The following is a 27,830-nucleotide window of genomic DNA, read 5'->3' as shown; positions in this document are numbered from 1 at the left end:
CTTAATTAGTGGGATAAAATTTGGGGTTAAACTCTTCAGTCATCCAGAAGAGTAACAGCACTATTTAAACGTGTTCTTCTATTCACAACTGCTGCTCTGTTTATCATAAATATCCCAACACCGTGCAGTCTCGTTAATTCAGCCAAAAACAGAGTAAAAACCCGCGTTTTAAAATCGCTCTGACTGTTACGGGGCTGGCAGCGTGTTTTCGGCTGCCGCTCCCTTAAGCAGAACCGATTCGCCAGACGGTGAAATCTCGCCCAAACAAATTCAGGGTTTTGCTGTCTGCTTGTTTTGCTGTAAGTTTTATCAGCAACTTTCCCTTGTATTTTTTTTTTTATTTATTTATTTATTACGAAACGCCCACGAGCTCAGAGCAAGGGAATTTGTTCAAAACATTTTTAGATTACGCATGCATAATCAGAGCGCGCGATCGCAGGGAGTCGGTGCAACGTTTGCAGCGAGGTTGCAACATGAGGCCCATAGCGGCTCGAATTTAAAAGTGCAAAACACGAACTCTTACTTTTATAAGCTTCTCTGGTGGGTTTTTTTTTTTTTTTCTTAAAGCATGTTTCTTGCAACTACCAGCTCAGTGCAACAAAAAAAAAGTATTTTCCACCTGTCTCTGTCTTGTCTCTCTGCACCATCTGAGCTGAGAAGCTTTCAGAGAGATGTGGGACTATTCTGTTTCATCAACATAGCAATCAGTGCCACTCTCCCTCTGACACACACACAGCATTGAGGGGCTAGCTGGCGTCAGACCAGAGCATCAATAAAGCCAGCGTGAGTTTGAGAGCCATTTAGGGGCCATTTTGGCCCAGACCTACAATCCTCCATACTGCTCACTACAGCACCTCGGTGACCATCAGCGTGACCCTGCGGAGGGAGAGATAGATGGAGAAAGAAGTGGGGAGATGAGGACAGAAAAGCACCAGACAGGATTGAAGAGACACGGAGGAGAAATCGTGGATGACAGTTAAAAAAAAAGAAGAGAAAAACAAGAGGGAAGGGCTGCTTGGAGGAAATCAGGCGGTAAACTAAAAGAATGTGACCAAGAAGGAAATAAAATGGCAACAGTTGTTAATAAATTCTCACTGAACTCCTGTATCATAGATATGATGTGAAAATATTGACCAATGCACAATGTAGTCATTGTTTTTAGCTTAAAAAGTTAAAATTATTAGAGATAACTGTAAAACTGGAACCCAGTAAGGTCAAAATTAGCGGCTTACTGTTGCCAATTTCTAAAGTTAGATTATGGATTAATTTGTTTGCTTGTTGAAGACTTCAGGTACCCAAAAAAAAAAAAAAAATCACCAAATCTGCTTAAATTAGCTTAGACATAGCTACATTATTAGCTAATTATATCTTATGACCCTAAATGGCCTTAAAAAATAATCTTGTAATCTTCAAGATAAACTAAGTTTGAACTGGGACAGTGTTAGCTTCCATCTATCCTTTATTTATTAACTTAGATTCTGATTTAGTGTTGAGAATCACTTATTTATGACCCTAAAAACTATAATAAATCCAATATTTCTAAACAAACTACAAAAAGGACTCAATTTTAAAATTTGCTTGGGTACAGCTAGAACAAATTAGCTTTAATATAAATAGTTTATGCATTTTGATATTCACTAATTGTATGTACCTGGTTTATTATAGATCTAATAGTCCAAACTAAAGCGTAAATAAACTAGATTGGTTAAAAATAGCCTAGTGACTAATTGGAGTTGGCTGCTTAGCTAACTCTACAACCATGTCTAAAGGTTTTTGATGCAACCGAGAGGTTTTGTTTTATTTAACATTTTAAATATTTTTACAGGTTCTCTGCTGCATACTGAAGTAAAATGAAAACATTCAATATGTTCTTCATATCTTCTGTAATTCATTCTCATCAGCTGCTGACCCGTTGTTGTCTTCTTGGTGCTTGTAGCTGATCTCAGTCTGTTGGCTTCTGTTCCTCCGCCTTATCAGACCTATTTTTGAACATCTTCTTCTTCACGGCAGCTGAGCGTTTTACCTTAAACTATCAATATTTTCAGCCGTAGTTCCCCGAACGTGACGCCATTTTGATTCAAAGCGACGATGGCGGTACCACTGAGTGGACAGTCTGAGAAACCATAGAAGCAGTGCTTCCTATCAGAGCACCGTTCCTCCAGCGTACAGACTAAACCCACTGAGCTATATTATACACTGGAGTGCTAATCACCGTCTGTTTGAACGAGTCGCTTTGAAGCCACCAGCCGCCATATTGGTACTCCCTATTTCCCCCCAGTAACTAGGGAATATGTGCGCTACAGCATCGAATAACGAGGATTTTCTCATGTTCAGGGGGGCTTAAGACTTTTAAAATGTCAAATGCCATATACTTTTATGTTATGTTCTAAAACTATCAAGTACTGAGAAAGTCATGTGCTGAAATATTTTGCATTTTATTCCTTTAAATATATATATTTAACATTTATAAATATATAAATAACAATATACAAAAACATATATTTACATATGTGTATACTTATATATACATATATACATATACACATACTTATATATACATATATATATTTAATATGAATAACATGTAAAATATTTCAGCACCTAATTTCCTAGTAGTTGATAGTGTTAGTACATCCACTGACTGTAGAATTACCTGTGAAACGTTTTTACACAGCCAGAAAACTGCTTGTTATTGCAACCAAATCCTGTGGGATTCTGTGAGAGTAGGGAGTAGCAAGATGGCGGCCAGTGACTTCAGTTTTTTGGCAAAATCAGCACTCCAGTGTATAATATAGCTCAGTGGGCGGTACATGTTTCGGTCGCTGCTAACAAAGCGTGACGCTTATTTAAACCCCTTTGCTGTGGTAATAAGCCTGATAATTACGTTCTGGTTATACTGAAACAAAGCAAGGGGGGGGGGGGTGAAGGAAGCCATTTACGTTAAGAGGGAAAAAACAACTTTAAACAGAGGAGGAGGACTCAGGTAGCAACTTTCAAAAACACAGCTATAGGGTTGATTTATTCCTATATTCACCTCAATCCTCACCTCCATGCAGGTGATCAAAACATCAACCAGGCCAACGACGACCGTAACAACTCCCCATTGCTGAGGGGGGGACCAGTTGCTGTTTAATTTGCATGTTATCTAAGCCATTATAAGGCCTTTTTGGGCAATAATATAAAGCTTTGAACTCCTCACTACTCCTGACATTTGAATTGAAAAAGCTTTCTGGATGTGAAGCGAAACGTCTTCAAACTTCAGAAAAAAAGTCCAGTTGTTTTGTTTTTTTAACTTTTTCTTTTGGAAAGTTAGCTGAGCGTTGGATGCCAGGGTGAATATTCATCAAAATGTTTTGTTTTAAAGTAAACTAATAAAGCTCTCGGTATTGAGCTCATATGCATCTAAACATTTTGCACAATAATCAAATTAGAATTAGAAATTGCATGACCTGTTTTTTTTTTGTTTGTTTTTTTTGTAGTCCAACCCTAAAATTACAAAATGTTCCCAAAATAGAACCCAGGTGCCAGAATAATGTCACACCCGCTCGTTCTTGTTATTTTAGCTCCAGATGTGTGTTGGAGAAGTACTGGGATTTGTGAAATACAAGGTAACTACTATTAGCAGCAGAGGATGTAATTGTCAGGTTTCTTTTGCATCCAACACCGTGGTGCATGTTCACCAGAGGTGGGTAGAGTGGTCAAAAATTGTCCTTTGGTAGGAGTAGCACTACTTCAACATATTTTTACTCAAGTAAAAGTAAAAAGTAGTCAGCCAAGTAATCATATTCAATCAATACTCATGTAAGAGTGAAAAAGTATTTGGTAAGCAACTCAAGAGCTGAGATACTAATCAGAACATCTTTTATGTGTAAATTCTGTTATTTTAAAGACTAAAATAAATAAAAATATACAAAGAATAACATAATTACAAAATAACAAATTCAGCTCTTTTAACATTAATCAAACAAAAATCAAGTAACTTTGATTTCCAGATATAAATTGTATGAAACTGTAATTTCTAAACTAAAAGCCTTTAAGAAGAGAGAAGGAAAGAATTGTAAATGACACCAATTAACACTCGGACCACAGCTAACGGCGTCGGGCCTTTTCTGGTTGATGGGGGGGGGGGGGATTAATCAGTCAGGACTGAGGTCACCAGGACGCTGATCTCCCCAGTTCCTCTGTCACTTTCCGTTCGTCCTGTTTAGTTTCTCTTCCTAAAGTCCCATCACCATGTAGTGTAGTTACTGATCGCGTATTTAATGCTTAGTCATCAATTATCCCCCGTCCCCTTCGTTAACACGTTACCTGCCTCTCTGATGAGTCCATTGACCCCGCTCCTCGCCCTGAGAATCCTCTCCTTCATCTTTTCATCGACTCCTCTCCTTCCTCGTCTCCCCTCAGTCAGTTCTCTCCTCCTATCCTCTGATCCTCCAAACCCATCCGGTCCCGTCTGTTCTGAAGCTCCCGCCCCATCCCGTCTGTCTGCACACATCCCTCCTTCCTCTGCCCTACATTCCTCTCTCCCTCCTTTCCTCCCTTACTATTGATCCGGCCATAGTTTTCTGTCTCCTCCGTGCTGGCTGGCTGGCTTTAATCAATATAGATAATTGTCTGCTTTCTCTTCATGCCAAACACGCTGTGTTTTTTCTCAATGAACCCAGGTCTTTCCCTTACGCTACCCGCCACGCGGGAATCCCTCCGTTAATGACAGGAGATAACCTGCTTTCCTTACCGATTTTTATCCTCCCTCCCTCCCTCCTCGCTCGTTCCCTCGTTCATTGATTACCGTGAGATATAACCCGCCGTGCCCCCGTCAACAAATGTAAACACTCTGGGCCACATGGCTGCCTCCGTTATACAAACACACTCCGGTGCACAAATTCACAGTATGTATGTAAATGTTCAAACATGCTACCTTACTGGGTTCTGTCTTTTGTTTTTAACCTATCCTGAATTAGAAATGAGTCTCATTTTCCTTCTTTTATCGTTTGTTGTTTAGTGAATTTTTAATCTAAAAACCGATTTCCACATTTTAAATTAGCATTTTTTTTTTGTCCACAGCAGAAAACTCTAAAATAACTGTGTAATAAAAGCCTAATTTTAAAAAGATAGCATAAATAAGTACGCTGACAGGAAGTAGGGCCGGGACTCAAACCCGGGACGCCCCGTTGAGGACTGAGGCCTCCAAACGTGGGTCCTGTGCTCAACCCCTGCACCACCGATCCACCCTGGGATCTCATCTTTGTCCATGTACTCTAAAACTATTGATAAATTAGTTTCGGTCCATTTATCCATTTTTTTAACAATCCTAGTGACTTACAAGATTAGGGAAATGAAACTGAGGCTCAGTACCAGGTGATCAATTATCCAACACAGAGTCAACTAGGTTTAGTGATTTAGAGAAATGTTGCAGGTATGGATCCATCTGGCTTAGGAGGAAAGTCTGAGATACGTCCATATCTATAAATACTGACAACACTGCAAAAAGCGAACCAAAAGAAAGTCAAATGTTCTTGAAATTTGTGTATTTTTGTCTTGATTTGTGCAGGTAAAAAGATTATCTGCCAGTGGAATGAGTATTTTGTGCCCTAAAATAAGATAATTAGATATAATGCACTTGAAATAAGACGATGTAGATGAGTTGTTCCTATTTTAAGTGCAAAAATCTTATTCCATTGGCAGATCATTTAAACTTTCCTGCTCAAAACAAGAACAAATACACTCATTTCAATAAGAGTTAACTTCATTTTAGTTCCCTTTTCGCAGTGAAACTGTGTTGTTGTGCAGTTTCTGCGTGTCTTTTAAAGTTTTGTGGATTTGTATTAGGGCTGTACGAGTTTGCCAAAAATCAAAACTGCAATATATTTTAACCATAGTTGCGATTTAACTTAGACTTTTCTCTGCATTAACCATGAGCAACAAAAACGTCCTGTAGATAAAGATGTTTGTAAACAAGGACTAATTAAAACAAGAAATGTAACAGTTTTTAATTAATCAGAATATTATTATTCAAGAGAACAGGTTTTAATTGAGTTGGACATCAATCCTTGTTGAACATAAAGTGAAAGTGAAAGTTTCTGGTAAAAAGTATGATTTATATAAACTCTAAAACAAGTAATGAAATTAGATTATTTCATTGCTGCAGCTCTCTTCCCTTCCATGTGGAGCAAACCCACTTTAAACATTTTACTGACACCTAAAGGACGCGTCTGATCCATTAATTGTTAAATTAGGAAAAATTGCAGACCTCTGCGATTATTTTTAAAATTGTGATTATATTGCAAATGTAATTAATTGTCCAGCCCTAATTTGTATGATTTTTTTTTAGCATTTTTTTTTCAAAAAGGCAAAACACAGCTGTTGTTGTTGTTTTTTTTTACCAAAATCACATCACTGAATAAAGTGATTTAAGCAACAAATAAACCTATAATACTTTAACATTACTGCACAGAACCAAAGCATCACCTCTGCCATGCAGAAAATAACTGAGTTTTCACTAAGTAAGAAGCAATAATTGTTTTTTATTTTACCTAGTGTTGGAAAATTATTTATCAGTCAATGAGCCATTCAGATTAATTTATCTGTTTTTAAAGAGACTTATGGTGTCTGTTGACATAAAACTTATTCCCATGAAAGTTCTGCAAATGAAATATGGTTATATTTCCAGACTACAATGCATTTTCACGTAAAATTGCTTATATGTGTTTTCCCAAACAGAAAAGTAAAAATCACACAATGTGTTTTTTTTTCTTGTCAGTAGGATGCTCTAAACTTTAACATATCTGTTTTCTATTCTACCGAGTAAAAGCCAAAAGATAATTTAGTCTTTTGTAATGGAAACTTGCTGAGATCATGACATTAAACAGAGTTTAACCTACAGTGGGACCCGATGCAATTGCACTGAATGCAAACCTAAATGTTAGGACTGCAAAACTGTTTTATCTTAAAACATCTTCTTAATTCTTACATTTTTGTCTCTGTTGTTAAGCACTGCAACGTAGCTTAGGGTGTAAATCAGATCAATCGATTAATTTATCTTTATTCCCTTTTTCTCTGTCTCATTGAGACTGAGCTCTATAGAAATAAACCTGCACACAGTATTTACATCAGCTCTAAACTATCAGATTTTCCACAAAAGAAACCGTTATTGTAATAAAAACTTTGCAGCGTAGCCTAAACATAAGAAACGAGAATAAAAACGTCCGCTTTCAGAGGACTGGCCTGCGTTTTTGTTGAGCCAAGGACAAGAGCATTCAATACAAATAAAACATTTATTCTGCGCCTCAATAAGCAAAATCCAAAGGAGAAATCATATTGATTAATAAAAAGGATTAATTCATACACTTTTTATAAGCTGTCATATTGTTAAATACTGTTAAACTCTTGCCTGTTCCACCCCCTGCCTCTTTAGACTGCAGTCTAAAACATCACCAAATTATTCTCTATCATATTTTATTGAGAAATCTTTGGGTAATTATCAATAGGGTTAAATCATAGAGCATTAAAGTCAGTAAAGGGGTATAAAGCATTAATAATAAAACATTTATGCTAGAATAAACTATTATTTGTACAAATTATTGAGGAAAATCTAAACTTTTACCTCTTTCCACTCCTCTGTTTTTGAGGAATTAGTTAAAGACCTAAAAATAATGAATTATTTCCCCCAGATGAAAATAAATACATAGAAAAAAAACCAAAAGATTCTATTTTCCCTCCCTGATCTCTTCTCATGTGGCCTCTGACACCAGAGCAGCACCTACTTAACGATCTGAGGGATAAAGAGCTGTTGGGTTTCATAGCAACATCATTAGGATGCAGAAAAGTTCAAGGCTGTTGACACAAATTAGTGATAAAAGAAAGTAGGCAAGCTCAAAGCATACGAAAATATCCTCTAAAATTATACAGACAGTGATCAAAAAGATAATATAATGAGCTGATAATTGCAGAGCGGTGTCATTTTAGCTGCAACAAAGGTGCACCAATCAGTTTAGAAGACATGGAAATCTGATCTGACCGATGAACCGATGGTAAAATACTGAAAAATCAGTTTTTCCGCTAAATACTCCTGAATAAAAACTACCACTGTTTTTGTTCTCTAAGGCAAGGGTTCCCAAACTTTTCAGCCTGTGAGCCCAAAATGACAATGGCAGAGATCAGAATAAGGTCATATTGCGAGAATAGAGTCGTAAAATTATGAGTATAAAGTCCTAAAAATCGTATTTTTATAAGAACTCTTACAAACAGAAGGTGCAGCTCTCTCCCTGCGTTAAAACGTGTTCTGTATTCCCTGTTTATTTTATTCTTATTCTAATGAATACTGTTCCTTTTCTTTGTTTGTGACTTATTTCACCTCCAAAGGACTTTGTTTCGGTGCTGGTTGTTTAAATGGGTGTTATAAATAAAGTTGGATTGGATGAATTTAGATGTGATTTGTTTTGAGTTTAAGAAAAATCGGATTATGTTCATGGACAAATGTTTTGATGCATATAATTGTTTTATTTTCTGTTGGTTTCATCACAACTAGGTCATCAAAAATGCCGCGGCGCATATTTCAATCTGAACATCTGAATTTAGGATTGACCAGGAAAAACCTGATTAGTGAATACAAATATTTTATAGATTCAGACTAAAGCAGAAGTCAAGACTCTTAACAGACATGACATAATACTTGACTAAAGTTTAATTAAAGCGCATTGTAACCTATGCTGATCAAGTTAATTTAAGATAAAAACAGCTTAGTTTGAACCATATCTAAACAGATTCTATATTCGGTTCATTTTCCATAAAAAGAGTCCAAATGATTTAAAATTATGTCAGTTCAGATTTGTTTTCCTCTTGTTTATCTTTACGGGGGCATTTATTTAATTACCTGTCGTGTCATTGTGTATCCAGCCTTACTGCGCGCTCTGCTACCTGCACTGATGAAAGTTCATGCCTGACGGTTGAAACTGAAGAGAAACGTTAAAGTTTTATTCTGAAATGGTTGGTTCATCCCTTGGTATGAAAAAAAATAAAATAAAGTAGTTATGTAACTCTGTCCTGATGCTGCAGAACACTGTGAACACCTTTGATCCCAGTAAACGTTGACTATTGAACCCGGGAGATAATCACTCCATTTCCCACAAAATCCATTTTATTTCCTCACATTTGCTTTGCTTATGAAGATTATGAAGGCTAAATTTAAAGTGTCTTTATTTAAAACTTGTCTGGGTTAAAAAAATTAGCAGCTTTGACTATAAATCTGAGTTTCTTCAGACATACCAACCATCTTATCGTGAATAATCGCCTCCATCACTTGTTCGCTTTATTATTAATAGCTGTGTGTGTTCTTGGGTTTTATTGAGCGTTATTGCTCCATTTTTAAATTTGTAGTATTTTATCACTCCTATTATTCTCACATTATATTTGGTCCTGAACCAAACCACCAACTAATGATTTTGCAGCTTATTTTATGCTAAACATGCTGAGGTGTGCAACATTTGACACTGAACAAGTTGAGCTGATTAGTTTATTATAAAACCAGATTTTAACGCCAGTTTTTACTGTAATTCCTTAAAAATGTGCGGTGATGAAGAGATGAAAAAGAGGACGCCGGCCTTCCTCTCCTCACCTGTCCTCCTCTTCCTCCACGCGCCGCAGGCCCGACGCTTAACTGCAGCATTTCAGCCATTTTGAGCCATTTTTTGTGCGACTGTGCGCCGCGTCTGTGTGCACTTCACAGGTTGTGTGTGTTGGTGCACAGAGAATGGATCCTTGTCCAATTTGTACTGGTCAGCGGTGTGAAATGGTGGCAGGTCGGGCGGTGGGGGGGTCGGTGTGTGCGTGCACGCTGGAGCGCCGCAGCGGACGTTTCATCTGCCGTGCACAGAGACCAGAGCGCTCCCTATCACACACACCGGGGCGAATAAAAGAGCTGATTATAGTGCAAATGATAAGACATACATTGTGTTGGGTGTAATATTGCTGTGGGAAAGTATAATGGCGTCATGCTGACTTCCCCGTTGTGTTACAGTCTGAACACACAATCTGAGTCCAGCCAGAAAAAGATAGACTTTTCTATTAAATTGGTCGTTATTGTATAGTCTACCCCCCGCGGATCTGATCCATACAATGACACCGACACACACCCGCGTTCTGTGGCGTCGTAATTATCTCTGCCCTGGATGCCTGTAATTGTGGTTCTGTGTGTGTGTGTGTGTGTGTGTGTGTGTGTGTTGCCTTCACTCTGCTGTTGTGATGATTTCAGAGCCCCTTTTTTTATCATTTCTGTTTGTATTATGAGCAGAAAAATGGAATCAAAGCATTCAAACAGCCTCTTTCACACAATCAGATTTCAGATTAATAAAGATGTTTCATTTTTTTTTTTAAGTACTGTTGAAGAGAATAAATAGAACGCTTTTATTTTTTAAAAACAGCTGAAATAGGTGACCTTGATGTGCTTGAAGCTTTTTATTGTTTTTTGTTGTTGTTTTTTTTTTCTTTTCTTTCCTTTCTAAAAGGATTCAATAAAGTCAAATGTAAAACAGACAAAATGTGCTCAGAAAAATAAAAGCGGAGCATTTTCAGAGAGACATTTCTGAAAATGAACAAAATAACTCGCGATCAAACGGCAGGAAAGAGTCTGGAAAAAAGGTCGCGGAGTGTGTCCAAACTGGCTTTATGACTCCCGATGGCTTCACAGCACCGCGCTCATTGTCTACATCTGTAATTTCTGTGTGTGTGTGTGTGTGTGTGTGTGTGTGTGTGTGTGTGTGTGTGTGTGTGTGTGTGTGTGTGTGTGTGTGTGTGTGTCATTTGGTGAGTGAACATAAGTGGATCCGGGGCGGTCTGTTGATGGAAGGAGTGTAAAAATAGAGAGATAACAGCCTCTCTGAAGCCGTACAGTCCAAGAAGGAGGGGGGGGGGTCGTAACGCTGTGGCCTTGAGCGCTCGCACCACCACCCCCCCCCCCCCCAACCCACCCCATCTCCCAAAAAGCCGTCCATTTTTTCCATCCGTGTGTCCGTCTTTCCACGGTTGGATTCGTTCAGCCCTCGTCCTCAAAATGGAGTTTGTTTAAGTGGAAGGCAGCGATGGCGGCCGCCGACTCTGGTTGGTTGGGGGGGTTTTGGGGGGGGGGGGGGTAGATCTCTGGGGATGAAATATCCAAACTGTTGTTGAGATGCTCAGGAAGTCACGTTGACGACATGATGACAGTGAAACGCTCTGTTTGCATATTTCTGCCTGAAAATGACTCGGTCCTCGTGAACTTTTAGTCCGGATCGATCTGCTGGTTCTCCCTCAGTCCTGTGCAGATTTCATCACATTTACCTGTTTTAAAAGGAAGAGTTTACACTTTTCTACTCCTCCCTCTGTTTAATTAACAAGTCAGTACCTGTGACTATAACATAACCAGTTAATATTCATAAATAAATGACTAAATGCACACAAAGTGCACGTATAAAACAATAATTGCGTCACTAACCTAGAAACCGACAGCATTCATTACACCTGGAAATCTCAGCTCTGTTTGTGTCTTAAACTGGGTTATGTTTCACTTTAAATAAAAAAAATGCAACCTCAAATAATGCAGTTCCATTAAAAATAGTCAGAATTTAAATAAAGTATGCAAAATAAAGAAAAATACCCCAAAAAATGTCTATCCTTTCATTTCATTCTCATCATCTCTCTCCATAAATGCTGCCTGTTAATCACATGAAATGAAAGAAGTATTTCTAATCAGTGTGATCATTTAAAAGGCTTTTTTACATAATTAGTGACTGAAAAATTGAACTTCTTGTTAATGAACCAAACATTCGGCCGCAGTGACATTCTTTAAATCATGAAGCAGTATTTTGGGCTGTTATAATCTGAGTGCCTTCACAGTCGTGACACACGCTGAGGACTTATCAGACATATTAGGCTGGACTTTCTCCGCTCACAGAGCGACGGTGGCGGCGTGATGGAAAAAGAGAGATGTGAGGTTTGTCGTGCTTTAATATCATAATCACACGTTTTTATAATATCATGCACCATGCTGGGGACTCTTCCCTCTGAGATCCTACATCATCCGCTTTGCATTTTAGTCGAAATATACTTCTCAGTAGCTTCATAAACGCTGCAGGTTTAACATGTAAACAGGCAGGTTCACATCTCTTAATTGGTTAAATTAGTTAATTACTACAGATTGGTGCAAACTAACTTCCTGGTAGCCTTAATGACCCAAACACTCAGTAAATCAGATTGTAAAAGCAGTCTGGACAATAATGCAGCGATGGACGATTGATTGAAAGTAATAAAGTGGCGGTGCGTGTTTACACGGCTGATGTGACGGACTTTCTCTGGCCCTGATGCACAGTCCTGATGTAGGTTTGATAAAAACAAAGAAATCACTGAGAAAAACTCAGGTTACACTGCAAAAAGGGAACTAAAAGTAAGTAAAAATGTCCTAAAATTAGTTTATTTGTCCTTGATTTGAGCAGGTAAATAAGATTATCTGCCAGTAGAATGAGTATTGTTACCTCTAAAATAAGACAATAAGATATACTGCACTTAAAATAAGATGATGGAAATGAGTTGTTTCTATTTTATGTGTAAAAAGTCTTACACATAAACTTTGGCTGCAGCCGGACGGATTACCGGCACCAAGGTCCTGAAAATGTAAAAGCAGCAAAACGTTTCCAACATCTTGATCCGACAGTTTAAAGTCTTTGTCAGGAGATGCTGGAGCAAGCATGAGCTGTGTGGCTCAGAGATGTCCAACATTGCCCCTCCCCCACATGTTGCTGTGCACTGCCAGTCAGCAGGCTGAAAGGAGAGGCTCCTGCTTGCTTTCTGTGGTTCAGACAACCAAAAAAAAACTCTGGAGGGGAAACTAACAGACGCGCTGCTGAACTTAGAATTATAGTTAATATTTTATCTTTGTTTGAGTGAATAAATGAAAATAAGAACAACCTAATGTTATAGACGTTATCTAAATCTATAATAAACATTAACCGATATTCTTTTAGTCGCCGTTTGAATTGTTGTTGTTGTTTTGCTAAATATGAGCGGGTAAACATTTTTATTTCCAACCCTTGCTGTGAAACAGCCGTAATATTACTCCGGGGTTATCGTGGCGTTAGAATCCCACAGGAGCGCAGGCCGACTTCCACCTAAAACTGTGTTTATAGGAGTAAAAGAAAGGAGCGGTGCAGCCTCTCCTGGTCCTCTGCTCCGTGAAATGCTGAGAGGTTTGCTTCACAGCGAGGAGAGCACAGGGGGGTAAATCACACCACTCCACTTGCCTCTCCTCATCCCTGCCCTCCCATGCTCCACACCGTTCTTCCACCCCTGGGGGTGATTTCAGAAACCTGCATCCCCATCCCATCTTATCCTTAAATTTGGAATCCGCCCGCAGCGTCCTGATCCCCGGCTGCTGGAACTGAGGACGGTCACGCTCCCAGATTAGGGATGCGTCTCCGGCCGGGACGGCAGCGCTGCAGGCCGGGGTTAGCGTGTCTCCTCCGTGTGAGCATATTCATGCACTTTGGCCAGATGCACCCCCCCCCCCCTTACCTCAGCGTGTGTTTTGGATTGAGATCACGCTTTGCTCCGCACTCTCAGCTCCGGGTTTGAGGCTTTCTGAGCCGGCGTTGCATGCGGGTAAATAAAAGCCACCGTGCTTTTGTCTCTTGACCTCTCCAAACCAGAAAGAGGAGGCAGCAATTTTCCAAGAAAAAAAAAAAAAAAGGGAGGGAGCGGGGGGGGGGGGTTGGGGCTGCAGGCAGCAATCGGCGGCCTTTGCGAAAGGGCCTCTAGTGTGCGCGGCTCTGGCTACCCCCTCTGCGGGGCCCCGATCGATACAAACTCAGAGCAATAAAGCTTTCCCCCTGTCATCTCCACAGAATACAAAGCAGAGCGGGGAAGGGAAGGACGGGGGGGAGGGAGGGAGAGGAGAGGAGCTGTTCCGCTAGCCACACCAATTTCCTAACCCCCTCTTTCACCTCCCCCCCCATCCCCCCCCACAATTTTCAACCCTAACCACAAACCACCTCCACCTTTCCTCCAAAACTCTCTCTCTCCTCTCTCTCTCTACTTCAGCTCCTCCATCCACTCTGAGCTGCTCGTATTTTATAATTAATGCTGTTTGAATAAACGCGCTTAATAATTCATCGTTGTTATTTAAGGAGAGATTGACGGACTGACTGACTGGCTGGCTGGGAGAAAGTGTGGGAGAGACGCGGAGCAAAGATCACTTCTGGGGGAGAGGTGGGGAAAAGGACAGGGAGAGGAAACAGCAGCTCTGTATGATGAAAGAGCCAGGTTTAAATAGATGGGGACGGGAGGGGGGGGGGGTCCTAACAGAGGATGGGGTGATGGCCGCCGATGAGGGGGGGAAGGGAGTGGAGGTATTACACTGAGAGAGAGAGAGATGGATGTGTGGATGGAGAGGAGCTCAGGTCGACGGGAGAGGAGAGGACAGGAAGGGGTAGAGAGGTCAAATAAGGGCTCTGGTTAATTGGGAGCCAATTTAAGTCGGGTCCAATCGATAAAGCCGTAAACCCGGCCGTCCATTGGCTCGCAGCGCGCTCTATAGATCACCGGGCGCCCAAAGAGAGGACGACAGGCCCAACACACCTCGTTTATCCGTTCATTAATAAGTCCGCTTGCACCTGTGGAGCCCGGCCCGCTGCGTGAAGGAGCGGCTTCCTCCGTCCTCACACCGCTGGGATGTTTCTGCCTCCATCCAAATAGTTAGAACATAAATATCCCCGCGCTCACATGGCAGCCTCATAAGCCCAGGCAGCAAAATAATGTGATCTTCTTCTCTTTTTTCTGGAGGATCGGGGGACTCATGAGATCTGCTTTCAGGGTCTGGCTGCTGGGATTCAGTCTAAAAATTAACACCAGTTCCTCCAGACTCTTTGTGTTTGCTCCAATATTTTTGTTTTTATTTGTATGTTTTTCATGCTAAACATTTATTCATCATCTTTGGGAGTGAGATTTTATTATTTGATTTATTCCTGATTCTGATTGCGGCCTTTTTCTTTTCCTCCGCTCCTTTCCCCCAGACCTCCGCCTCATTTCTTCGGTCATCCCTCCGTCCAACCCACCCGTTCTTTTTTTTTGTCATTTACTCTGTTGCACACAATCAGCCCCCTCCCTCCTCATCCAATCGCTCACACACAGACCATTCAGGCGAGGCTGTGTGTCTTTGTTAGTCCAATTGTCACCATCTTGTCCTTCTGCTATTTCCTGCGAGGACGCTGCGTCACGCTGCTGCTCCCTCTGATCCACACGCGCCGATTTTACCCTTTTCATTCTTTGTATTTGTCCGGTTTTTATTTATTAGCTCTTTTTTTTCCCCCCAAAATTTCCCTTAAAATTTCCTTCTAGCAGACATTTTGCTCCCCAGATATTGTTTGCTGCCTCTTTATTATTTTTCTTTTGTTTTTCACACCGCCGTCCTGCCTCCATCGTCCCTTTGCCAGTTTTCCACCTTTTTTTCTCCTGCTGTTTTCCACCTTCTCAAACACTTCTGTTGGGTCTCTTTGTGTCCGCCATGATTCTCCAAAGTTTACACCCTTTCATTTCCGCCTTCCACTTCAGCGTCTCCACTCTTTCCCAGCCTCCATCTTTGCACCTTCAGATGGTGGGGTGAAGGAAGCACCCCACGCGGGCCATTTCCTTCTTCCTCTTGTCCTCCCTCCTTTTTTATTTCTGTGTTTTTATCCCTCCATCCCTGCGTTGTGCTCCTCGGGGAGGGGAGTAATAATGGTGGAGAGAGGGAGAGCGGGAGGGAGGTGCGATTATTGTCTTGTCGGGAGTCAGAGGAATCGATCGGCACAGAAATATGTGGTGCGAGAAAGAGGTACTGTATCGGATATAATAAACACTCTGGAGACATATTCAGAAAGCGCTCGCCCCCCGCGCGCACGTGAGCGCGCACGTTAAAGGTGCGCGTGTGCACAGGACGTCGCGCATTCGGTTCTTTTCCAGTCGTGCATAAAGTCAAATAAACTCCTCCGCAAATCGGCATCCAAACAGGAGTTTACTCTCCGCCCGCCTCCCTGCCAGGCGGCTCCTTCCGTCTGCAGCTAAACCCGCAGATGCAAACCGGGGAGGAGGAGAGAGTCGATATTTAGGTGTGAAAAAAGTACCTTATAATGCTGATCTGAGCCGGAAACGCACCAATCAGGCTCCCTGATCACCAGGTCTGACCTGCCTGTTCTGTTTTTAGTACAGTTTGAGTTCTTTGATGGATAAATCCAACGGAAAGTGAAGGAATTGTAAGATTATGTCCACCTAAACATCAAAGCATGTGCTGATTTAAAAAAAAAAAAAGTGTATTAAAGGGCATCCTGCTGGTTGTTGTGTTTGTAGTTTGGAAACGGTTACGAGTTCTTAGCTTTGATGCATTTAATGAACTGGAATAAAAATGCGATCTCTCATTGTTTTACCCGGTTAAAGGAAAACTGGACGATTCTGGCCTCTGACTGACATCATTAACCTGTTCTGGTTCTCTTCAACATCAGGCCTTAAAAAGACGACAGTCTAATTTTTATTTAAACCATTCTTGAGGATCTGTTAACGCTAACATCATGTTATTAATTCATTTTTACTTATTTATGTAGTAAGAGCTGCAACAGACAGGCGTCCTGTCCAGAGTGCAGCTGGAGATCCCCAGCAGGGATCAATGGATGGATTTAGTAAGAGGAGATGCTTTGCGTCCGTTCCGCCTGTGAACGTCATCTGAAAATAAAACATTTATTTAAAAAAAAATAAAAAACCTTGTGCTCAGGTGAGAGCTAGCTAGCAGATATTAGCATGCAGGACTTTTGCTTCAGTGGGGCTCCTGCAGGCAGAGAAACATGCTTATTCTTAATGATTAACACTCTCACAGGTGCACACACAACGTCAGAGCAGAAGCCCCGTCCACGCACACACTGATCCTGCACCGCTGTTGCCTGGCAACGGGTCCATGTGTCCTGCGTTAACGCCGTCCACCGCCACCGCCGCCGCCGCTGACCACTGCTGCAGGGGGAGGACGAGGGCTGCGGGAGGGAACGTTTGAAAAGTGGGGCGAAAAAATCCCAACTCCAGCGGTGGAGAGAGACGCTAACTGTGGCCGTAAATGTTTCTCAGAGGCAGAAATAATTCGGTTTACCTCAACGCCTGACGGCCAGATCAAAGCTAATCTGTCAAAGTGAGACGCACCGAAGGCCCGAGACAAAAAAAAAACAAAACCAGAGGCTCTTAGAGACGCAAATTACTGGAAATAAAACACAAAACGTCTCCAGAAAATCTAGAATTTAAATCCGTGCGGCTAAATCAGGTTTCAGTGCAAACATGTATTTTTTTATATTATTATTCTAAAAGTTTAATTCAAATTCAATGTTTGCAAGTAAATTACAATTTTTTGTCTTTTATGTCGAATTAGATTTCTTTAAAGAAATTAAATATGTTTCTTTTATTTGATTTCCACCAAAATTTCTATTAGTTGGATTTACGTAAAAAAAAATTGCAAACCTGTAACAGTTTTACAGCCCAGCAGCGTTTTACACACATTTAAACGGACACAATTAAGCATCCAGGGCTTTGCCCAAAGACACTTCAAAATGTGGTGAAGGCGACCTGGACTCAAACCGGCAACCTTCTGGTTGATCCAGTGCAATAACAGTTTGCTTCAGTAACGTTTGTGGATGACGAGCATGCAGGAAACGTCACCTTTTGTGCAAATAGAGCCCAATAAATGCTTTCTAACGTCACGCAAAGGATAATCTGTCGGCATTTGTTCCCATTAAGAAGTGGGGGCTGATGGGAAGGCAGCTGTGATTACATGAATTAAGGCAAATAGCTGAAAAAGTGTGAAATATTACAGAGAAATCCACCAGAAAGAAGACGGAACAGGTCTGGTTCAAATGTTTGGTTAATGCAGGAGAAAAAAAGTGTTAATCTGGATCCCAGCTCAGTGAAATCTGACGGCCTACCTGCTGCTTCAGCGTTTCACCTGCAGACTTTTCGTCATTTTCACCGTTTAATACGTTTAAATGAACTCCAGCGATTGTTGCTTCCTGCAGGGAACCAGGCCAGCGGTGCCCCTCACATCGAGTTCTAGCCTGGCATTTTATAAAATGCAAAACTCTGCTGTTTTAGAGCATAATCAGATCAATTCAATGTAGTTATTAGAATAAATTTAGAAATTTAAAAGCCATGCATTTGTTTTAGGTTTAAAGGGTCAGCAATTCTACAAAATCCAAACTCTTCAGGAGCACAACGCAGATCGTGTCCTGCACATCAGCAGCCTTCAGTATGATCTAAACTCATTATTACTAAAGGAAAATAATAGAATTTGGTCCAATTAAAGCCGTTTTTTCAGTGTCTGTGCAGATGATTCACATCTGACATAAAATCAAAAGAAACCTGAACAAATGTTTCCTGCGCACTTTGCTGCTTGATTGTCATTAAAAATCAGAAGAATAACGCAAATCCTGCATCTGGTGTGGAATAAAAGCATGAAAACAGAGACATATAGGTGCTCTGCAGACCTTTAATTAAAACACAGTTTAATTAATAAAATGTAAAACTTTAACGTGTTCTCCAAATTTCAGACAGGTTTTAACAAATGGTATAATTGTATTAAATTGTTTGCAGTTTGCTGTTTTCAATATTGTGTTTCAGACTAGTTCATTTTCATTAAAACACAATTTCAAGATTTTTGTTGCTACTTTCTCAGAGATCAACTGTTTAACATTTTTTAATTTCAATTTAGAAACGTTAGAAACAGACCAGAACCTGTTCAGTTTTTCATTTGATTCGTGAAAACATGAATTTATTTGCAGATTGGATGAGTTATTTTTCCAAAACATGATTCATCTGAATTCATACAACTGTTTCTTGGATTTTGATTTTTTTTTCAAAAAATTTGTTTGTTTGTCTTCTAACTCTTCTGAAAATTGAACTTAAAAGATTTAAAATCGTTATTTCATCCTCAACATTAATTTAATTTAGATGCATGTTTTTTTTTTTTTCTTGGGTTTTCCTCTGCAGCAGTTTTTTTCTGTTTGCTCGCGCTGAATGTTACATGACGGGGGGAGGAGGAGGAGGAGGAGGAAGAGGAGGGGGGGGGCAGGTGGAAAAGGGAGGCAGCTTGTGTGTATGAAGCTGGAGGTGGCAGAGACCATGTGCCTGACCTTTGACATCCACACGCCGAACCACCCCCCTGCCAGTCCACACACACGCGAACCCACGCGCCGTCTGTCACCGGCCCCTGACAGGCGTGACCGAGGCGGGGTGGGTGGGCAGGAAGGAGGGAGAGGGTCGGGTGAAGGGGAAGGGGGCTGAGTTTAGGGCCCCTCCAGCCATCCTGCTCCTTCCACCACAACACAGAGCCCCGCCGGCCGTCTCCATGCAGCGGGACGGATGCATCATCTGCCCCCCCTCCCTCACTGGGCGGGCCTGTTGTTTTAGATTGAAGGACTGCTGAAAGATGGCAGGTTGGAGGATCGTGAACTGAAGATGAAGTCAGGTTTAAAGACGGCGGAGTAATTTCAGGAAAACCCGACGTGATCATGGATCTGTGCCGGATGGACCTCTGGGATGTTTGGGATTCAGGGTCAGGATGGATGGATGGACGGGGTAGGGTTTTACGAGTTTGAAGGGGTTAGGGGCAGATTAAATAGATGGGAAAGGCAGATTTTAGAGGATTTTTCTGTTTGTGTGCAGAGAGCAAATCTGGAAAAATTAGCTGGTTTATGTTTAAATCCAAGCATGGCACTGGTTATGGCTGTATAAACGTAAAATGTACAATATTATGCTCTGCTAAAGCAATGAGGCGCAGAGGTAGTGGTTATAGATGTACAATTTAGCACAGGCCAAAAAAGGCATTTGTACATATGAATTATCCACACACAAAATACTTAGAGGCATAGGTGCAGTAAGGTAGAACAAAAAACAAAACAGAGGACAAAAAGAGAAGAATAGTGAACAAAAACAAATAATAAAATAATACAAAAATAAATTAAGTTAAACGGCTACACCATTGCGTTCTACCAGACTGTGTTCATTGATCATATTGAGAAGTTTTACAGCCCTGGACCTTGAACCAGATTGGTTCCGTTTGTTCGCCGGAAACACGAAACCAAGCCGGTCAATAGAAAGCGAGCGCTGCCACCTGCTGGTAGGATTATGTAACTGCAGACTCTAAAACCCCACAGCTCTTCAGACCAAACAGATTCATTAAAAAAAGTAAATGTACTGCTAAAAGTTGAGGTTAAAGTTTATTTATATTTCATTTAGAATTTCAATTAAAACTATTTTAAAAAGAGAATTATTTAAATAATTTCACCTGTCATTCACCTTCCTCTCTCTTGCTCATCCCTAAATGTCTATTTCTCCCCATGTTTGTGGTCTGTGCTCTGCTGATCAACTTAATCTTCCATCTTTCTTATAACGTTAAAAAACATTATTTTAATTGGAAAATGAAGATGGCAGTGTTGTCTCTCCCATTTATCTAAACAAAGTGGAAGGAGAGCTGTGATATTTGTTTTTCTTTGCTGTCAGTTCTAACATCTAAGCTCCTTCAAATGGTTTTAATCATACATAATTTCTGGTTTAGTTAATCTCAGACAATAGATTAGATTTCTATTGCAGGTGGTTTTCAGCCTAAAATTTAAAAAAAATGGTTGGTTTAGAGCGAAGACGTGTCTTTATCTCAGATGGCGGTACTGACTAATGTCTGGTGCTCAGCTAAGCACTTTCTGCGGTTCTTCCAGGTCCAATTACTGCTGCAATCCCAGATGTGACCACAAACAGAAAGACAAGAGAGCTTTTTTTAAACTTTTTTTTTTTACAAAAGTTTCCTGGCAGGAAAACGCTCCCGTTTCCATGCAGCAGCTTCTGCACATTTCCACACAGTTATTTCTGGAAAAGATTTGCCGCAGCTGGGTGGCTTGAAGTGCCAACTGAAGTCACTGATTTGAGTTAAACCTGACAATCATTTGAGGAAAATACACACGTGTTCAGGCTCTTTAGGAAAAAGCTTAGATCTGTGCTTGTTTGTAACCACCGAGGAGAAAAATGTGCAGAAAGAAAATCAAGAATGTTTCTTAAAAATCTTTTTAATAAAATATCACTGTAAAAGGGGAACTCAAAATAAGTAACATTTTCTTGAAATTTTTTTGTATTTTTCCTTGATTTGAGCAGGTGAATAAGAGTATTTGCCAATGGAATAAGATTTTTGCACTTAAAATCAGAACAATTCATCTCCATCGTCTTATTTCAAGTGCAGAATATGTAATTATCTCATTTTAGGGATAAAAATATTCATTCCATTGGCAAATAGTGTTATTTGGCAGTTCAAATCAGGGAAAATATACTAATTTCAAGAAAACTTTACTTACTTTTAGTTCCCTTTTTGCAGTGATAAGTTACTAGTTTAAATTTTCTACAATAAAAAGTCCTTATTAACTTAAATACATATATTAATAATGCTTAAACAGGAGCAAAATGTTTTTGTATTCATAAAAAACTAAAAACTTAATGGGAAATTATAAAGAGAATCCCTCCAGTGTATTCAGGTGCTACTTAAGGTCAAAATAAAAAAAACAAAAATGTTTGCTCTTGTTTTATTATTTTCACATTTTTTATTTTCTTTTTACTAATGTTACATTTCCAGATGAACGTGTGCGTGTTCTTCATGCCTCTTACTCGTGTGTTTCCTGCAGATATCAGGATGTCCAAAGCACCGGGGGAGGAGAAGCCTGGAGCTGAATATCCAGGTGACAGTTCAGGTACAAAACTAACCGTTTCATGACATGCAGCACGCCTCTGATGGCATTTCAGGAACTAAAACCTTATGGTTTCCTCAACTTAAAAGTTATTTTCTCACTGGTTGGAAGAAGGGCCACCGACTGAGATCCCACATGGAATGAATTATGTAGAAGCAGATATGAAGAATAAAGTAAAATCAGGGAGCAGCTGAGCAAATTACTGCTTGTGGGTAAAAAAAAAAACAGCATGGCTGTAATTGTGCAAACATAAATAAATGGTTTTGTCTGCATTATGAGCAAATATTAGGTGTTGGTTTAGACATCGTGGGATGAAATGAGCTGTGATTAAAACCTGAACAGGAAAGAAAGTATCTGGATTATTAACATTCAAGTAATTTTCCTATTCACAGTAGAAAGTGTCACTGGGTGCACCCTGGATTATAATTAAAATTTAGCTGCACACAAGATATCAGCTGTAAGAACTGCTGGTTCCACCCATTTCACTTACAGTCAGAGGTTTCTTGTTTTCTTAAAGGCCGTTAAATTCAAATGTACTTTAATAATTACCAGTCGGATTTAAATAAAATGTTGTTGTAGGTGCTGATGGCTGCAGGCAGGAAGGATCCCCTGATGCTCAGGGTGATCCATCATGTTCTTTATTTTATGAGGAATCCTTCTTTGCACATAAATACAGACTGTGGAAGAACCACAGTGCTGGTTCTGTTGGACCTCAGCGCAGCATTTTACCCCGTTGACCATGAAATATTATTAAAGAGACTGGAGAGCTGGTTGGACTCTCTGGTACAGAACTCAATTGGCTAAAATCCTCCCTAAAGAACAGGGACGTCTTTGTATCAACAGGTAACTTCTCATCAGAATGGAGAAAAGTCACATGTGGGGTTCCCCAAGGTTCAATCCTGGGAACCCTTCTATTTATTATCTATAAACTCCCACTGGCTGAGGTTATAACCAGAAACAAGATTAGTCACCATAACTATGCAGATGATACTCAGCTCTACATCATGATGTCACCAGGTGACTCTGATCCATCCATGACCTGAACGGATGCTTAGAACAAATCAGTGCATGGATGTGCCAAACTTTCTCCATCTGAACAGAAAGTTAACTGAAGTTATTTTCTTTGGACCTAAAGAGGAACAAACCAGCTTCAGTTATTACATCAATAAACTAGAGATCAGGCCTGAAATCTGGCTGTAGTGATGGACTCAGACCTGAACCTTCAAAGATTGTCACTAAGTCAGCGTTCTACCATCTGGAGAACATTTCCAGGAGTAAAGGACTGATGTTCCAACAAGATCTAGAGAAACTAATCAATGCGTTTATCTTTAGTCACATTGATTACTGTAACAGTGTTTTCACAGGTCTGCCTAAAATAAATCAATCAGAACGCTGCAGCTGATCCAGAACCCGCTGCCCGTGTCCTCACTGAGACTAAGAACGTAGAGAACATGGACCCGGTTCTGAAGTCCTCACTGAGACTAAGAACGTAGAGAACATGGACCCGGTTCTGAAGTCCTTCCACTAAGACTAAGAACGTAGAGAACATGGACCCGGTTCTGAAGTCCTTCCACTAAGACTAAGAACGTAGAGAACATGGACCCGGTTCTGAAGTCCTCACTAAGACTAAGAACGTAGAGAACATGGACCCGGTTCTGAAGTCCTCACTAAGACTAAGAACGTAGAGAACATGGACCCGGTTCTGAAGTCCTCACTAAGACTAAGAACGTAGAGAACATGGACCCGGTTCTAAAGTCCTCACTAAGACTTAGAACGTAGAGAACATGGACCCGGTTCTGAAGTCCTCACTAAGACTAAGAAAGTAGAGAACATGGACCCGGTTCTGAAGTCCTTCCACTAAGACTAAGAACGTAGAGAACATGGACCCGGTTCTGAAGTCCTCACTGAGACTAAGAACGTAGAGAACATGGACCCGGTTCTGAAGTCCTTCCACTAAGACTAAGAACGTAGAGAACATGGACCCGGTTCTGAAGTCCTTCCACTAAGACTAAGAACGTAGAGAACATGGACCCGGTTCTGAAGTCCTCACTAAGACTAAGAACGTAGAGAACATGGACCCGGTTCTGAAGTCCTCACTAAGACTAAGAACGTAGAGAACATGGACCCGGTTCTGAAGTCCTCACTAAGACTAAGAACGTAGAGAACATGGACCCGGTTCTAAAGTCCTCACTAAGACTTAGAACGTAGAGAACATGGACCCGGTTCTGAAGTCCTCACTAAGACTAAGAAAGTAGAGAACATGGACCCGGTTCTGAAGTCCTTCCACTAAGACTAAGAAAGTAGAGAACATGGACCCGGTTCTGAAGTCCTTCCACTAAGACTAAGAAAGTAGAGAACATGGACCCGGTTCTGAAGTCCTCACTAAGACTAAGAACGTAGAGAACATGGACCCGGTTCTGAAGTCCTCACTGAGACTAAGAACATAGAGAACATGGACCCGGTTCTGAAGTCCTCACTAAGACTAAGAAAGTAGAGAACATGGACCCGGTTCTGAAGTCCTTCCACTAAGACTAAGAAAGTAGAGAACATGGACCCGGTTCTGAAGTCCTTCCACTAAGACTAAGAAAGTAGAGAACATGGACCCGGTTCTAAAGTCCTCACTAAGACTAAGAAAGTAGAGAACATGGACCCGGTTCTGATGTCCTTCCACTAAGACTAAGAACGTAGAGAATATGGACCCGGTTCTGAAGTCCTCACTAAGACTAAGAAAGTAGAGAACATGGACCCGGTTCTGAAGTCCTCACTAAGACTAAGAACGTAGAGAACATGGACCCGGTTCTGAAGTCCTCACTAAGACTAAGAACGTAGAGAACATGGACCCGGTTCTGAAGTCCTCACTAAGACTAAGAACGTAGAGAACATGGACCCGGTTCTGAAGTCCTCACTAAGACTAAGAACGTAGAGAACATGGACCCGGTTCTGAAGTCCTCACTAAGACTAAGAACGTAGAGAACATGGACCCGGTTCTGAAGTCCTTCCACTAAGACTAAGAAAGTAGAGAACATGGACCCGGTTCTGAAGTCCTTCCACTAAGACTAAGAACGTAGAGAACATGGACCCGGTTCTGAAGTCCTTCCACTAAGATTAAGAACGTAGAGAACATGGACCCGGTTCTGAAGTCCTTCCACTAAGACTAAGAACGTAGAGAACATGGACCCGGTTCTGAAGTCCTTCCACTAAGACTAAGAACGTAGAGAACATGGACCCGGTTCTGAAGTCCTTCCACTAAGATTAAGAACGTAGAGAATATGGACCCGGTTCTGAAGTCCTTCCACTAAGACTAAGAACGTAGAGAACATGGACCCAGTTCTGAAGTCCTTCCACTAAGACTAAGAACGTAGAGAACATGGACCCGGTTCTGAAGTCCTTCCACTAAGACTAAGAACGTAGAGAACATGGACCCGGTTCTGAAGTCCTTCCATGGCTCCCTGGATCTCAGAGAATAGACTTTAAAATCCTTCTGTTAGTCTATAAATCCCTGAATTAGCACCTAAATCCATCACAGACTTGTTATCAGGGCATCAACCCTCCAGACCACTCAGGTCTTCTGGCTCCAGCCTGCTCTGCAGAACCAGAACCAGAACCAGAACCAGAACCAGACATGGAGAAGCAGCATTTAGTTCCTATGCTCCACTGATGAAAACTGTGAATCAGCTGAAACTCTGAGTTCCTTTGAATTAAAACTGAAACCCACCTGTTTAGAGCTGCTTTCAGCCATAATAACAGGAACACTGACCAACATATTGATGTTTATTGATGTTTTTACCTGAGATAATTTAATGTTTGTTACTGGTCTCACAACCAGAGACTGTTTCCATGTGTTTATGATGTTTTATGATGTAAAGCACTTGCTGCTGAAATGTTCTATACAAATAAACTTGACTCGACTTTGCACAACCCTCCCCAGAGGTTCTAGAGGAATGCCCAGAACAGAACCATCCTCTTTATCAGCTTGTTTTGGGTTTTAAAGTCACTGGTTCTGATGCTGCTACCCCCCCCCCCCCCCCACCATATGATGGCAGAAGACATCACACCCACAGCTCTCCGTACCATTTATAGTGAAATAAATGTTGGCCGTCTACACCCAACAGACTCAGAAACGACGTAAAACAGCAACAAGTCTCTTCTGGACCAAATGGAGATGCGTTGAACCAGTTTTTGTTCTGAAGAGCCTGTCCCCTTGAATAAATGAAGAAGCAGCCCTGCCTCTTCTCTCTCCAGCGTTTAAACTAATTACAGGAGTCAGTTTCTTACCCTGATCACACCAGGTCAGCAATATTTAACCGCTGAATCGTCCGATTTTGTGTTTTTCAGACTCTGACAGGAACAGCCCTGATGACCAGGTTGGTTTTTAAAGTCTTCCTGATCTAGAAAACAACTAATGATCCATTCATCCATTCATCCATCCATTGATCCATCCATCCATCCATCCATTCATTCATCCATCCATCCGTCTATCATCCAACCATCCATCCGTCTATCCATCCATTCATCCATCCGTCTATCCATCTGTCTATCATCCATTCATCCATCCAACCATCCATCTAACCATCCATCCATTCATCCATCCATTCATCCATCCATCATCCATCCATTCATCCATCCATCATCCATCCATCCGTCTATCCATCTAACCATCCATCCATTCATCCATCCATCCACCCACCCATCTATCCATTCATCCATCCATCCATCAATTTATTTATCCATTCATCCGTCCATCCATTCATCCATCCATCCATTTATTTATCCATTCATCCAACTATCATTCATCCATCCATGCATTATCCATCCATCCATCCATTCATTCATTCATCCATCCATCCACCCACCCATCTATCCATTCCTCCATCCATCCATTTATTTATCCATTCATCCATCCATCCATTCATCCATCCATCCATTTATTTATCCATTCATCCATCTATCATTCATCCATCCATCCATGCATTATCCATCCATCCATCCATCAATTCATTCATCCATTCATCCATCATCCATCTTTCCATCCATCCATCCATGCATTATCCATCCATTCATCCATTCATTCATCCATCCATCCACCCACCCATCTATCCATTCATCCATCCATCCATTCATCCATCCATCCATTTATTTATCATTCATCCGTCCATCCATTCATCCATCCATCCATGCATTATCCATCCATCCATCCATTCATTCATCCATTCATCCATCTGTCCATCCATCCATCCATGCATTATCCATCCATTCATCCATTCATTCATCCATTCATCCATCATCCATCTATCCATGGAAGACATCCATCCATCATCAATACTTCCATCCATCCATCATCCATCTAACCATTCATCCAACCATCGTCCATCCATTCATCCATCCGTCTATCCATTCATCCATCTATCATTCATCTGTCCATCCGTCTATAATTCATCCATCTATCCATCCATTCATCCATCCATCAATGCAACATCCATCCATCATTTTATCTATCCATCCATCCATCCATCATCCATCCAACCATCGTCCATCCAGTCTGTTTTTTCAGGTTTCATATATAGTCCAGCCATTTCAGAAATACAGTATTTGGCATATTTATTTTTAAATAAAAAGACTTACATTATTGGCTGTATTAAATAAACTCTAAATCATTAAAATATGTCTGTATTTTCATCATTTTATAGGAGCATTCACCAAGATATTAGAACAGTTTGATGCTTAAGTTCCCAAAGTTAAGAAGTTTTCTTTGAAAAGTGTTTATTGGATTTGATGCTTTGGAAACCATTGAAAGCTTTCCCAGGAAAGCCTTGTTGAATTTTAAATTTAGTTTCCTGTCCATGCAGAGGAGGAAGTTTCACCTAAATCTTATAAATCTTTGTGTTTTATTTCCAGCTGCAGGTCCAGACGATGAAAAGCAGCCCTTACAGCCTTTCTCCCACAGCAGCAGCAGGCAGCAAGGTGAGCTCGGTTCCTACATGCCGGCGGCTTCTGTGTTCGCTCCCTTTAAAGATAAAAAGTCCTTCAAACATCACCCAGATAAAATAACTTCTGTCACTTTTACTCATTTTTAAAAGA

General features: G+C 40.8%; 1 protein-coding gene across 3 annotated transcripts in view; it reads left to right on the top strand.

The window, feature by feature from the left end:
• The window catches only part of LOC105920091 (POU domain, class 2, transcription factor 1), an 88,095-nt gene that overhangs the window by 39,727 nt on the left and 20,538 nt on the right, over positions 1-27,830 (top strand). Inside the window, exons 1-4 of one of the 3 annotated variants that reach the window (XM_036145792.1) lie at positions 19,521-19,602; positions 21,690-21,755; positions 26,088-26,116; positions 27,648-27,713. In XM_036145792.1, coding sequence (XP_036001685.1) covers positions 19,536-19,602; positions 21,690-21,755; positions 26,088-26,116; positions 27,648-27,713 — 228 coding nt within the window. In that variant the 5' untranslated portion in view covers positions 19,521-19,535. Of the gene's footprint in view, positions 1-19,520; positions 19,603-21,689; positions 21,756-26,087; positions 26,117-27,647; positions 27,714-27,830 lie in introns of those variants that run through there. The other 2 variants (XM_036145791.1, XM_036145790.1) reach the window with 2 other exon arrangements.

The sequence above is a fragment of the Fundulus heteroclitus genome, chromosome 13 (assembly GCF_011125445.2).
Source record: "Fundulus heteroclitus isolate FHET01 chromosome 13, MU-UCD_Fhet_4.1, whole genome shotgun sequence".
In the NCBI taxonomy this organism is placed as follows: domain Eukaryota; kingdom Metazoa; phylum Chordata; class Actinopteri; order Cyprinodontiformes; family Fundulidae; genus Fundulus; species Fundulus heteroclitus.
Note: the sequence above shows the minus strand (reverse complement) of the source record. Positions and strands in the feature narration are given on the sequence as shown.